The 12,712-nt window shown below is 37.4% G+C and overlaps 1 protein-coding gene across 2 annotated transcripts in view; it reads left to right on the top strand.

Moving 5' to 3' along the window:
- TSPAN12 (tetraspanin 12) overlaps positions 1-12,712 on the top strand; it is a 65,757-nt gene that overhangs the window by 28,889 nt on the left and 24,156 nt on the right. For both annotated transcript variants that reach the window (XM_055590777.1, XM_055590778.1), the window contains exon 5: positions 10,108-10,182. In XM_055590777.1, coding sequence (XP_055446752.1) covers positions 10,108-10,182 — 75 coding nt within the window. The remainder of the gene's footprint in view (positions 1-10,107; positions 10,183-12,712) is intronic.

Below are 12,712 nucleotides of genomic sequence, written 5' to 3'. Positions count from 1 at the left end.
GATCCTGGCATAACACATTTCTCTGTCTCGCGGTTTGAACTGCGTGTGAAGCAAACACCTACTAATCTCAACTTCACTAGCATCTCTGATAGAGAAACTAGTGCATCAATTACCAGTGTCAATAAGATGGAAAGGAGGGTGAATTAAGATACATTATTACAAAAAGTTTTCTATATTTTTACTCAAATGTAAGCATGCACAAAGGACCACAGCTTACCAATCACTTTCTTACTTTAGCTCACTTTTCTGCATGGGCTCAAGAATGACAAGACTTTATTTCTTCAAAAACTGGTGTATGGTTCTAGCTTTTTCTCAACTAGATTGAACTCATCTCATTTATGATTCTTTAAAGAAAGGAAATTTAATGTTGCCTTTTTTTTTGGAAATTTTTGTAAAGACACACGAAGCGTGGTGAATAATTGGCCTTCAGAAAGTACCAAGCCTATGTCTGCTATGACATCGTTTTGAGACTTGGCTAAAACAAAGGCTTTGTGTAGGGATGTGTTCTAAGCACAAGTGCTCTTGGACTGTTAGTTTCATCCGGGTGGATTCTTAACAGAATGTCGGCTGTTCCATTATCTTGTACAAATATTTGGCAGTGGAATTCTCTTATTTACTAACTATAAGTAATATAATATTTTTAAACCTCCAATCACTGGGAAAGGAAAAATAAACAACTGACACAGAGATACTTAACGCTGAAAGCTTGCAGAGTTTAGCATTTGACAGGGTAGAGACTGGAGTTTATCATTTATCATTTAGTGAATTCAGGCTTTCATCAAACTTTTTGTTTATTAAAAGTGTTGGTTACGTAGTATGTAAGTAGGAGTCCAAAGGCACCATGTTTTTAAAATATTCAAATGTCTGGTCAAGTATGTTATATTTTAAAATAGTTTTTATTTGCAGAGAGGTAAGTCTCAGGTTGTATTCATTTTCCAAGATAAGCAAATCTGACTTTGGTGGTTTTAAATTGTGTTGAATGTTACTTAAGGAAAAAACCTGAGTCTTTACTTATAAATTAAGAGGCTAGCAGATTAAAATAACTTTTACAATGTTTATAATTTTTACTTTTTGCTTAGTGAAATATATCCTTACTGAGGAGGTTCTGTGATATGTAGTTGATTATCTGCTCGCTGGCGCAGAAAAACTTATGAGAAAGACATACAGTTTTGCTTTAATGTAAAAATTCTTTTCCAGGAAAACAGTTTGGAGAATAACTATTTTGTCTATTTATGGTAGGGCTTCCCAGGTGGCACTAGTGGTAAAGAATCCGCCTGCCCGTGCCGGAGATGCAAGAGACACAGTTTCACTTCCTGGGTGGGGAAGATCCTCTGGAGTAGGAAATGGTATTTTTACTGAGTAGGCTCCAGTATTCTTGACTGGGAAATTCTGTGGACACAAGAGCCTGGTGAGCTACAGTCTATGGGGTTGCAAAGAGTCAGACATGACTGAGTGCACACACACACACACACGCACACACTATTTATGGTACATTGGATATAGGATTCTTTGTTTCCTTTAGATAGCATATATCTCAGAGTCCTCTGTCCATAAAACTGGATAGGATGAGGCCAAGTTTTATATTAATAGAGCATATTTCTTATAAAAAGGCTCTTCGTAATTGAATGTATCTTTTCCTATATTTCTCAACTGCTTATAAAGTTTAATATCCTCAATAAATATTAGAACTCAATAAATTGATTGGCTTTGTTAAGGCAGATTGCTTTCTTGTTTTCATTAGATTGATAGAAGTTAGAAATGAAAAAATTAAATGAGTCTGTTTTCTCCAAAGTAAAAAGTATTTGAAATATTTTATATAAAAGCTTAAGTAATGCTTATTTCATTTATTAGTGTTTTTATGAAAGTTCAGTGAAAGAACTGTTAAGCACTCATTGGCCATATGGCACTGTATTTCATTATAAAAATTGCAAAATATGAATAAGAACAAAAATTAATTTTACTATTAATTTAAAAAAAGCTGATCTGACTGACTTAATATAAGTTCAAAACATGAAAAGAGGAGGTGGAATTTTTGATGTAACTTGTCCAGGAACTTGACATAGCAGTTAAGGCAGCATTTGTGCCTTTAACTAGGCATTATTCAGTTCAGTTCAGTTCAGTCGCTCAGTTGTGTCCGATTGTTTGTGACCCCATGAATCGCAGCACGCCAGGCCTCCCTGTCCATCACCAACTCCCGGAGTTCACTCAAACTCATGTCCATCGAGTCAGTGACGCCATCCAGCCATCTCATCCTCTGTCATCCCCTTCTCCTCATGCCCCCAGTCCCTCCCAGCATCAGGGTCTTTTCCAATGAGTCAGCTCTTCACATGAGGTGGCCTAAGTACTGGAGTTTCAGCTTTAGCATCAATCCTTCCAAAGAACACCCAGGACTGATCTCCTTTAGAGTGGATTGGTTGAATCTCCTTGCAGTCCAAGGGACTCTCAAGAGTCTTCTCCAACACCACAGTTCAAAAGCATCAGTCCTTCGGCACTCAGCTTTCTTCATAGTCCAACTCTCACATCCATACATGACTACTGGAAAAAACCATAGCCTTGACTAGATGGACCTTTGTTGGCAAAGTAATGTCTCTGCTTTTGAATATGCTATCTAGGTTGGTCATAACTTTCCTTCCAAGGAGTAAGCGTCTTTTAATTTCATGGCTGCAATCACCATCTGCAGCAATTTTGGAGCCCCCAAAAATAAAGTCTGACACTGTTTCTACTCTATTAGATGGAGGGAAAAAGGAATATTTTTGCTATCCTTAAAATTTTGATATTATTGGTGGTCTTTTTTTCCCCTACTGGATAAGTTCAAAGATGAGAATAAGGTGTTTTAGTTCAAAGACAAGAAAGCTTTTGTAAATACCCATGGGAGCATGTACTTGTATGTATGTGTGTTCCGTAGTTGGGATCTATAGGTGATGGGTTGTAAGGTATTGTTAACGTCACCATCAACATGCCTCATATAACATGTACTATTTTCCAACCACTATTGTACGTGCTTTACATGTATCAGCTCATTAAATTCTCTCAACTGTACCATAAGGTTCCCATTGTTGTTATCTCCTTTTTGTACATGGGGACACAGAAACACAGAAAAGTTAAGTGATGTGCCCAACTATTAAGTGGTCAAGTCGGTATCTGAATTCAGGATGCTTGGCTGCAGTAACTGTGCTGTGAGCATTCTGTTGTCTCAGTGAATCTAGTTCCATTCTCTCTTTCAAAGGTATAGCTAATTATATTTTTGCAATACTTATTGAAGAATAACATATAATGTACATACATCCTTGGCATAATAAGCACACATACATTTGTATATAGGCATATATATATATAAGAATACTTGATTTTTACCTACTTTTATATACTTTTAATTTTCTACATTTACAGTACTTGATTATATGTACAAACATAGATGTTTCTTGGGCAAATAAACTAAATCCAAGCCTCTCTCTCATGGAACAAAATTGCCCCTAATATAGAGTTCTAAGCTTCAAAATTTTGTGACTAAAGTGAATTCTCCAAGTTAGAAAATAATCCAGCTCACACTGATTTAAATAGACTGTATATGTGGTTTTAATAAGCAGTATCACAGGACAGATTCAAATTTCCAAATAGGGTCTAGTGAAAGAGATGTCTGGGAGGTTGTAACTCACATTTGTGTGCATACATGCTGTCATTTCAGTAGTGTCCGACTCTTTGCGACACTGCGGACCGTAGCCTGCCAGGCCCCTCTCTCTGTCCATGGAATTTCATAGGCAAGAATACTGGAGTGGGTTGCCATGCCCTCCTTCAGGGGATCTTCCCGACCCAGGGATGGAACCTGCATTATGTCTCCTGCATTGGCAGATGGGTTCTTTACTGCTAGTACCACCTGGGAAGCCCAAATTACATTTAAATATGTATCTTTTGTATTTTGTATAGCATCCCTATTTTCAGTTAGTGAAGGTACATTTAGCATAAGATGTTTCATCACCTGAGCATAAGTTTCTGTCATTCACCCCCTTTACTCCCCATAACTATGAAGTATAATTGAGCTACTTTAAATTTTCAGCCTTTTTGAATAACCTTTTCTATACAAAACATTAAATCCTCCAGCTACCAGCCTTTTTATCTTGATCACCAGGTTGTCAGGGGCAGGGCTATTGTTTAATTTTATTTTTACTTTTATCAGAGTGCTTCATACACAAAATGTAAATTTAATTCTAAAATGCTTCTTATGAAAAATAGTAGTCCTCCACCTTTTTCATTTTACACTCCAAAGAAAGAAGCAACCACTTTCAATTTTTGTTTTAGCAGATTCCTTTGAAATTTTCATCCATGTCTTTACATCACATTTTAATATAACTCTTTCATTCTAGTTTTAAGGTCTATCCATTGACATCTATGGAATAGGAGGAACTGGTATCCTTTCCTGCCCTCAGCAAACCCCGTCCCCCACCACGCATACTTCCTGTCTCCCCTCAACACCGATATATCATTTTGGTTAGAATAGTGTTTACATGATCATGACTATGTAAATGTTATTCACAGTTGGGCAAGGTAAATTATTGGGTTTACCTTTTCTTTCTGGAATAATACTTTGGATTTTGGGGGGGAATTAATAATTCTCCTTGTTTTTCATGTATTATTATTTCTAACTCAACTTCTGGTGTATGTTTTCTCCTTGTATATTCAAATATTTGGGGTATTCTATCGATGATTCTTTTTAAATAAATCTCAGTGTGTCTTAGACCCAGTCTAGACTGTTGGAGCTATTGCCGTCATGGGATATCCCTTGACCACCATTCTGAGATTTCCTTTGCCTCGCTTTTGTTTTAGATCCCTTGTTTCCTGGAATCCAGGTCATTGTCCTGCTCTGTTTAGTCTCTCATTTTAGGGAGCATACCTTCCAGTAGTTTCCTGAAAAAACATACATAGGAAATACAGTTTTTAAAAAACTGCCTGCCTAAAAAATGGCTTTATATACCCTTACATGTTCTTTTTTTTAAAAAAAAAATTGTTTTTGTTGGAGTATAGTTGATTTACAATGTTGTGTTTGTTTCAGATGCACAACAAAGTGTGATTCAGTTATACATATACATATATTCATTCTTTTTTAGATTCTTTTCTCATGTTGGTTATCACAGAATATTGAGTAGAGTTCCCTGTGTAGTAGGTCCTTGTTGGTTATCTATTGTATTTAGTAGTATGTGTGTATTAATCCCAAGCTCCTGATTTATCCTTCCTCCCCATGCTTTCCCTTTGGTAACTGTAAGTTTGTTTTCAATATCTGTAAGTCTGTTTTTGTTTAGTAAATAAGTTCGTTTATGTCATTGTTAAAAATTAGATTCTGCATATGAATGGTAACATATATGTCTTTCTCTGTCCGACTTACTTCACTTAGTACAATAATCTTCATGTCCATCCATGTTGCTACCCTTATGTGTTAATTCTGATGGCTATAGAATTATAGGTTGGAATTAATTTTTCCCTCTGAATTTTGAAGACATTCTTCTGCTGCCTCGGGCTTCCAATATTTTACTGAGAAGTCCAGTGCTATTTTGGTTTTGAACCTTTGTGGGAAAAGTATTTAAATATGAACTATTCTGTTTCTAGTATTCTCCTTTATCCTCGACTATACCTAGTGTCCCCAGTTTTGAGACTCTGTTTTACTGATTCCACAGAATAACACCCCATCTTTTAACTTCTGTACTGGTAGGGGTGGGTAGTCACTCAGCTACATAGTAGAGAAGGGGACCAGAGGGCTCTAATTTCTTCCTAAACAAGTTTTCAACACATCATCCTCTTTTTAGCTCTACCTTCATCCACTTCCACAGGTGGATGCCCATACCAGGGCTGCCAGTACCTGAGCATCTGGGGGCCTCTGTATATGAATCAGGTTATTATCAGCTTTCTCCACTGCCGATTAAGCATTCAGCTTTGGGGACTGCTGAGAAACTTGCTGTTCATCTATTTGCTTTGTACCTTCTAAAATATGCTTGCTATTGTCTTCTTTTCCTTTATCTCTGGGTGAAGTTTCAAGAGGGAAAAGGGATAAAGGCGTGTATTTAACCTACTTTCTTTAGGGGGAAGTTCTGGGGAGTGGGGTAAGTGTCAGGGGACCAGCTTATTTTTATAAATCAATATTTGTTTAAGAAAAGACCTCCTTGAGCTTTTACTCTCTTGTCTGTACACATATAATAAGATGAAATAATCTTTAATAAGGGAAATGAATCCCCTTTATTTCTCTTGGAGGACGTGTTTATTTACAAGTCATGAAGGGTTAAATAGGAAGGCAGGATTCCATGCCTTTACCTTCCTCCTCAAATACTTCCAGGGGACAGAGGGACTAGTAAACTGTGCCATTCTTGCCCTTCTGTGGCCAAGCTTTGCTTAAAATAACAGAAGAATTGATTTCAGTATTTTGAAAAAAGAAGTCGAGTTCCCCACCCTCCACACCCTTCCTTCTTTAGTTTCCTAATAAAGATGTTTTGAAAAATACCAGCTATATTCTCAGTGGACAGGGATTTTTGCTAAAGATTTCACCAAATAACTTGGGGGATTAGCTGTTCTCTAGTGGAAGTGGCTGGTTGTCTTTAGGATGAAACGAGCAGTTTTACTTGCTGTCATCCTCCAATCATAGTTACATCTATTAAAGAAATATTCATGGAGTAAGTGTTCTGTGCCAGGCAGTGTGTTAAATATTTAAAATATAATGGTACTTCTTGTACTCCTGGAGTTTATTTTCTAATAGATACCAGGGTATGGTTAATAATAGCTACCCTTTAGGTAATGATTCCTATGGGACAGTTCTTTACCTGGCCAAATCCTTAGTGCAGTACTGCAAGGTAATTTTAATATTCTCATTTTCCAGATGAGGAAATTGAGGCTTAGTGGTTTGCCCAAGGTCAACCAACTGGTATGTAAAAGAGCCAGAATCTGAAGCCAGTCTATTTTATCTCGAAGCTCATGTTCTTACATTTGTATAGTTGAAAAAAGTCAACAAAGCAATTTCACCTACAGTGTTTTACCTAATCTTCTATTATCTAACTCAGTTGAGGATGCTTATTTTTTAATTGAAAGGTAGTTAGTCTCAGCTTCAGAGATTTAGTGAAAAAAAATCATTAATTAATTGCATAATTTTGAAGGTGTATCTTATTATTAGCTTGCTTTACTTGATGCAGTTTTTCATGAATATATGTTTAGGGATAAAACTTATTCATAGAACACAATTTTAGCTTGCAGTAGAACTTAGCTCTTTTAAGAAAGTCATATCAAATCATTTTTAAAGCAAATAAAATAGTTTGTTAAAGCAAATAATTGTATTCTAAGTCCCTTGTATAAATACACTTCTTCAGACTTTATTTATTTAAAATATCCAGTTGATAGAAGCTCAGGAAAGATGAAGAGAGTCTGCATATGGTTCCTTTTCTTTAACTATGTAAATTGTCTTAAATGTTTAAAGGTGTACTGAACTATCATAAGCTAATCCTCCAAAAAGACAAGTTTACTACAGAGAGGCAATATTTAGAATAGAAATGTGTAAGCAGAAGTCAAGGGGAGTCAAATATTAGCAAGAAACTCAGAGCTTAAATTAGCCAGAGAAATTTAAGGAAATCTGAATTTTTTTTTTTTTCAGTTAGTAAGCTGATCATTATTCCCACTGACATTTATTAAATACCTGCTGTGTGACAGGTGCTCCTTAGGCACTGAGGATAAAATAATGTTTATGAACAAGATCCCTGCCAGCCAGAACCGATGGTCTGGCAGTTTAGTGAGCACAGTGACTTGTGGGTGAGGCAGCCAACTGGTTTAAAAGCAGAAGCCGCTGAGAGCTGATGTACAGGAGCTCTGCTACACAAGGGGGAGGAGAAACATAAAATGATAAAGAACAAGAGATGAAATCCTGGAAAACAATGATGAGGAAGAAACTGCCATACACTGCAGGGAATTAACGGCAAATCCAGGAGGAAAGGACAAGTCCATATGAGATTGTATTTCAAAACCTACTTCAGAATAGCATTTGTATAATGCTTTACAAACTCAAAATTTTAAAATTTCCCAACCACTTTCCCATGTGTCAAATAAGATCATAACAGTGAAGAAGACTTTCTTTTTATCTTCATCAGACAGATGAGCAGACTGAACTCAGGGCAGTTGAATGATTTTCCAGAGATTAGAGTGTTTCAGAGCTGAGTTTGAACTGCTATCAGCTGACTCCAAATTCAGAGCTTTTTCCACCGTTCTAGGACAGCATTTGTGGAGGAAGAGGGCAAGAGTTGCTCTGCAAATGCGATTGTGGGCTTAGTCGCTTAGTCGTGTCCAGCTCTTTGTGACTCCATGGACTGTAGTTCTCCAGGTTCCTCTGTCCATGGGGCTTTTCCAGGCAAAAATAATAGAGTGGATTGCCATGTCCTTCTCCAGGGGATCCTCTAGACCCAGGGACTGAACCCAGGTCTCCCACATCTCAGGCAGATTCTTTACTGTCTGAGCCACCAAGGAAGCAATGTGATTGGTACAGATCATCTCAGCACACCATGTGTGTGGGGGAGAGTAAGAGCTGGAGAGACACAGGTTGACATCATTAGGAGAGATCCACTAATGTTCCAATAATGTTGAGGACAACAGACGGTTTTGTAGTGAAATGTGATACGCATGTACACTTCCTACCATAACAAAGCTCAGCGGGAGCTGTTGCTGAATTCTTTGCTGGTTTTGTTCTGTGTAAACTATGGATTAACACCAGGTTTTATAAATGCTGCTCTTAGATCCAGCCCTTAAACTAAAAGTGACTGAGTGATTCTCTGTGCGATGATCAATATGAGGATGATTTTTTCTCCTCCTTTATCTAACCGGAAGTCAGTTTTGGACAAAACTTAGGCTGGAGATCTGAGAAAGCAAAAGTATATCATAGTGTAATTTTTTTTTTTCTGGAGTCTCACTTTCTCCTAGGGTCTTATTAAAGATAAGAACATTTACCTAGTGTATAGTTATGGAACATTTGTTGTTGTTGTTGTTTTGTAATATAAAGTGCAGATATGGTATTGTTCATATCTAGACATTTCTTAAGTATTAAGGTGAATTTGGAGAAAAACTCACTTGGAGTACTGTGTTCACGAATTTTCTTCTAATTAAGGCTAAAATCTTCAAAGGAAGGCAGTACTTGGAAATGAGATCTGAGTGGATTGAAACTGACCAGAAATACTACATAGGCTGAAAATAAAAAGACTTATAAAATGGAATCTCTTTAAGAAAATATTACTTTATCTTTTGTATAGCAATGGTCCCCAACCTTTTTGGCACCAGAGAAGACACATTTTCCATGACTGGCCTGGCTTCTGTGGTTGCAGAGCACAAACTCTAGGCGCACGAGCTTCTGTGGTTGCAGTACGTGGGCTCAGCAGTTGTGGCTTGCTGGCTGTAGGGTATGTGGGCTTCGGTAGTTGCAGCACACAGGCTCAGTAGTTGTGGCTTTCAGGCTTTGGAGCTTGAACTCAGTAGTTGGGGCACATGGGCTTAGGTGCTCCTTGGCATGTGGAATCATCCCAGACCAGGGATTGAACCCATGTCCCCTGCAGTGGCAGGCGGATCCTTATCCACTGTGCCACTAGGAAAGTCCATTGGAATTGTTTTAATTCTGCTGGAATTAGTGAACTTTCAGAAAGCCCATTCTTTCTCGCCCTTTTACTATTTACTTTTGTAAAGTGACCTGCATGACTGGAGAAGTGGCAAGGAACAGCACATAGAACATGCTGCGGTGGTCTAGGTCTCTAAAATTTATTATGCATGTTCTTGAGCAAGTCATATTGTATACTTTTCTCATTAATTTCTTCATTTGTAAAATAAGGTAGTGTTATCTGTTGAGAGAATTAATTATAAAAGCATTTGATAAATGGAGTACTATCCAAACGACCCACTTAGGTAAGTATTGAATGTTGTCTGCCGATGCCTCAAAATTTGCTGAAATTTTCCCCATCTGCTCCCTAGGGAGGGAGCTTCTTGAATATGTGTCTCTGGTTTCTTGTTCTTTGGGTGAACAACACTGAATAATACTTAGCTTGTCTCTGATGACTGTATTTTACTTTGATTCTATCCTAACAGCATTCATTTTCTGTTCTCCTACAGTATTTTGGAAGTTTACTTGTCATTTTCTGTGTAGAACTGGCTTGTGGTGTTTGGACATATGAACAAGAAATAATGGTGAGTTCAAAATGGAATATAACCACACTCTGAAACAGTATTTGTTCAGCCTTTTAAATCAGATACTCTGGGTTTGTTAGGCACATGGTTATTAATTTGAATGTTTATGCTTTCTGTCACAATGCATACTCCCAATACTTCTAAAATGTAATGTTTTCTCTCCTGTCTCTACATCACAGTTAGTTCCAAAGTGTAATTTGTAATATTTCATTTCCTCTACTCCAATACATGTCTTTAATTCCAAAGATTGCTTAGATATGGATATAATAAACCAAAATAATATATGTTCTTGAACAATTTTATGAAGTTCTGAGTGAATAATAGGAAATGTTCACATTTGCAACAGGTCTTAAGAAATCTTGAAAAGCTACTTGAAAACCTTGTAAAATGCTGACTTCAGCTGTAGGATGATGTCTAGGAAACATGCCCTTCTGTTTACAGCAAGCTGAACTGTCTTCTTCCAAATTAAGAAGTGTGCGTTAGAATGAATGAGAATGAGTTTCTTAACCTTAAGGTTTTACCAGCCATGTTTGGTTTACCACTCACACCTTTGCTCCACTGGGCATTATTACTTCTTTAATGTTTGCTCACTCCATTGGTAAAAATTGGTGCATTGATTATCAGTGAGGTTGAGCACCTTTGTATGTCTGTGAAGGCTGCCTACTCTGAGCCTCATAGAAGAATTCTATTTCAGGAAGATGATGCTTTTTTCAACATGTAGTCTTTGGGTTGTGTATAGCATGAGTCCATCAGAGTGATTCTTTAAAATGCACAGTATAAGTCTGTAGGCCAGACCTGCTAAATTGGAATAGAGGGAAAGGCGGGGACTGGGTATTCGTATTTGTGGCAAGTTCTCCAGATGAGTCCTCAACATTTCAAAACTTAAGAGTGCTCTTTTTGTTTGTTTGTTTGATTTTTTACTATGTATTTATTTGTCTGCGTGGCATATGAGCTCTTAGTTCCTTGACCAGGGATCAAACCCTTGCCCACTGCAGTGGAAGCGTGGAGTCTTAACCTCCAGATCATCAGGGAAGCCCCTAAGAGCTCTTGAGAAGAGAAAATTCTTTTACGTTTCTGAGAGGCGTTTTGGGAGCTGTGTTAGAAAATTGAAGACATTTCTGGTGCTGATGCAGTTTTTAAAGGTTCTATGTTGAATCTGCAACTGTACTGTGACTCTGTTTTAATACTAAGTGATAATTACAGCCTAGTGGCTACTCTACATAATTCAGCTTACACGTAGGCTGCCCTTTGGCACTGCCACACCTCTGAACCCCTCTGAAAATACTCACGCTTTCAATATGTGACAACTCTCAGGAAGAAGAGGGAATTTATGGTTATTTTCTTCTCTGTTAAAAATTGAAAAGTCAGGGCAGGTTCTAGCTAGTTTAATATAAAGTTAAACACTATCTTCAAAACAAAATGTCCCATTAAAATAGAAAGGCTCTTGCTGTCTTTGAAAATCATATTTTCACACTATCCCTAGAAACTAGGTTTGTTAAGTAAGTGAAGTGGTAATTGGGTCCAGGGACTCAGTTTTGGTGTCATTAATTGTTTCTGATTTCAAAAAACACATGGATCTCCTTAACATTTAAGAATAGATAGTAAATTATATAATTCTCATAAATTATACAGTAATTATACAGTAAATTGGTGCTGGGAAAGATTGAAGGCAGGAGGAGAAGGGGAGGACAGAGGATGAGATGGTTGGATGGCATCACCAACTCGATGGACATAACTTTGAGCAAGCTCCAGAAGTTGGTGATGGACAGGGAAGCCTGGTGTGCTGCGGTCCATGGGGTTGCAGAGTCGGACACGACTGAGTGACTGAACTTAACTATATAATTCTCGATGGCCTCATTTCAACATTTTTGTTCTTTTTTGGTAATTAAAAGGTTTTCAAAGTGAGTTTACTTTCTAGTGGATTTTAAAAATGGTTTGTATAGTGTGTATGTCATATTAATATTTGATTAATTTCCTAAGTTATAATGAGTTTGAAATGAATTAATTTAAGTATTTGAAAGGAAATCTTTGGACTCTAATGTAGTTCTAAGGAACTTGAGGAGACAGGAATGTATGTATTTTAGGTACTTTCTCCTATTCTACGAAGGGGTCATTGGCAAATATTTTCTTAGTATCACAGTGGTGCTGCATGGGTGTACACTGCTGTGCCAGCTGAAGCATACATCACTGTTTTGCTTGTGTAAATCTCCTCCCCCCTCCATTAAGTCACCAGGATAAAATAAGGGCTGTTTAAAAGAGAAATGTGGAAAGTAGTCCTTTAGGAAAAAAGTTTGTCAGAATTTTTTTTATTGCTTTTGCACTAATAGCAGTGTGAATGAAAAGTGCCATTAAGGTTTATTAGCTGCCAAATTTTGCAGAACCCAGCCTTTACATAGAATGGGCTTTGTGCTCTTAGCTGTTCCACGCAAGAAGCCAATATACGTGTGTGTTTTCCTTCATGGCCAGATCACTGTATTTTGTGCCAGAACCTCAATGACCTCCTCTGTTTCTTGCTATATTTAGTCTCAGA

Source organism: Bubalus kerabau, chromosome 8 (genome assembly GCF_029407905.1).
Source record: "Bubalus kerabau isolate K-KA32 ecotype Philippines breed swamp buffalo chromosome 8, PCC_UOA_SB_1v2, whole genome shotgun sequence".
Taxonomy (NCBI): Eukaryota; Metazoa; Chordata; class Mammalia; order Artiodactyla; family Bovidae; genus Bubalus; species Bubalus kerabau.
The sequence above is the reverse complement of the archived record's forward strand: the minus strand, read 5'-3'. Positions and strand labels throughout refer to the sequence as shown.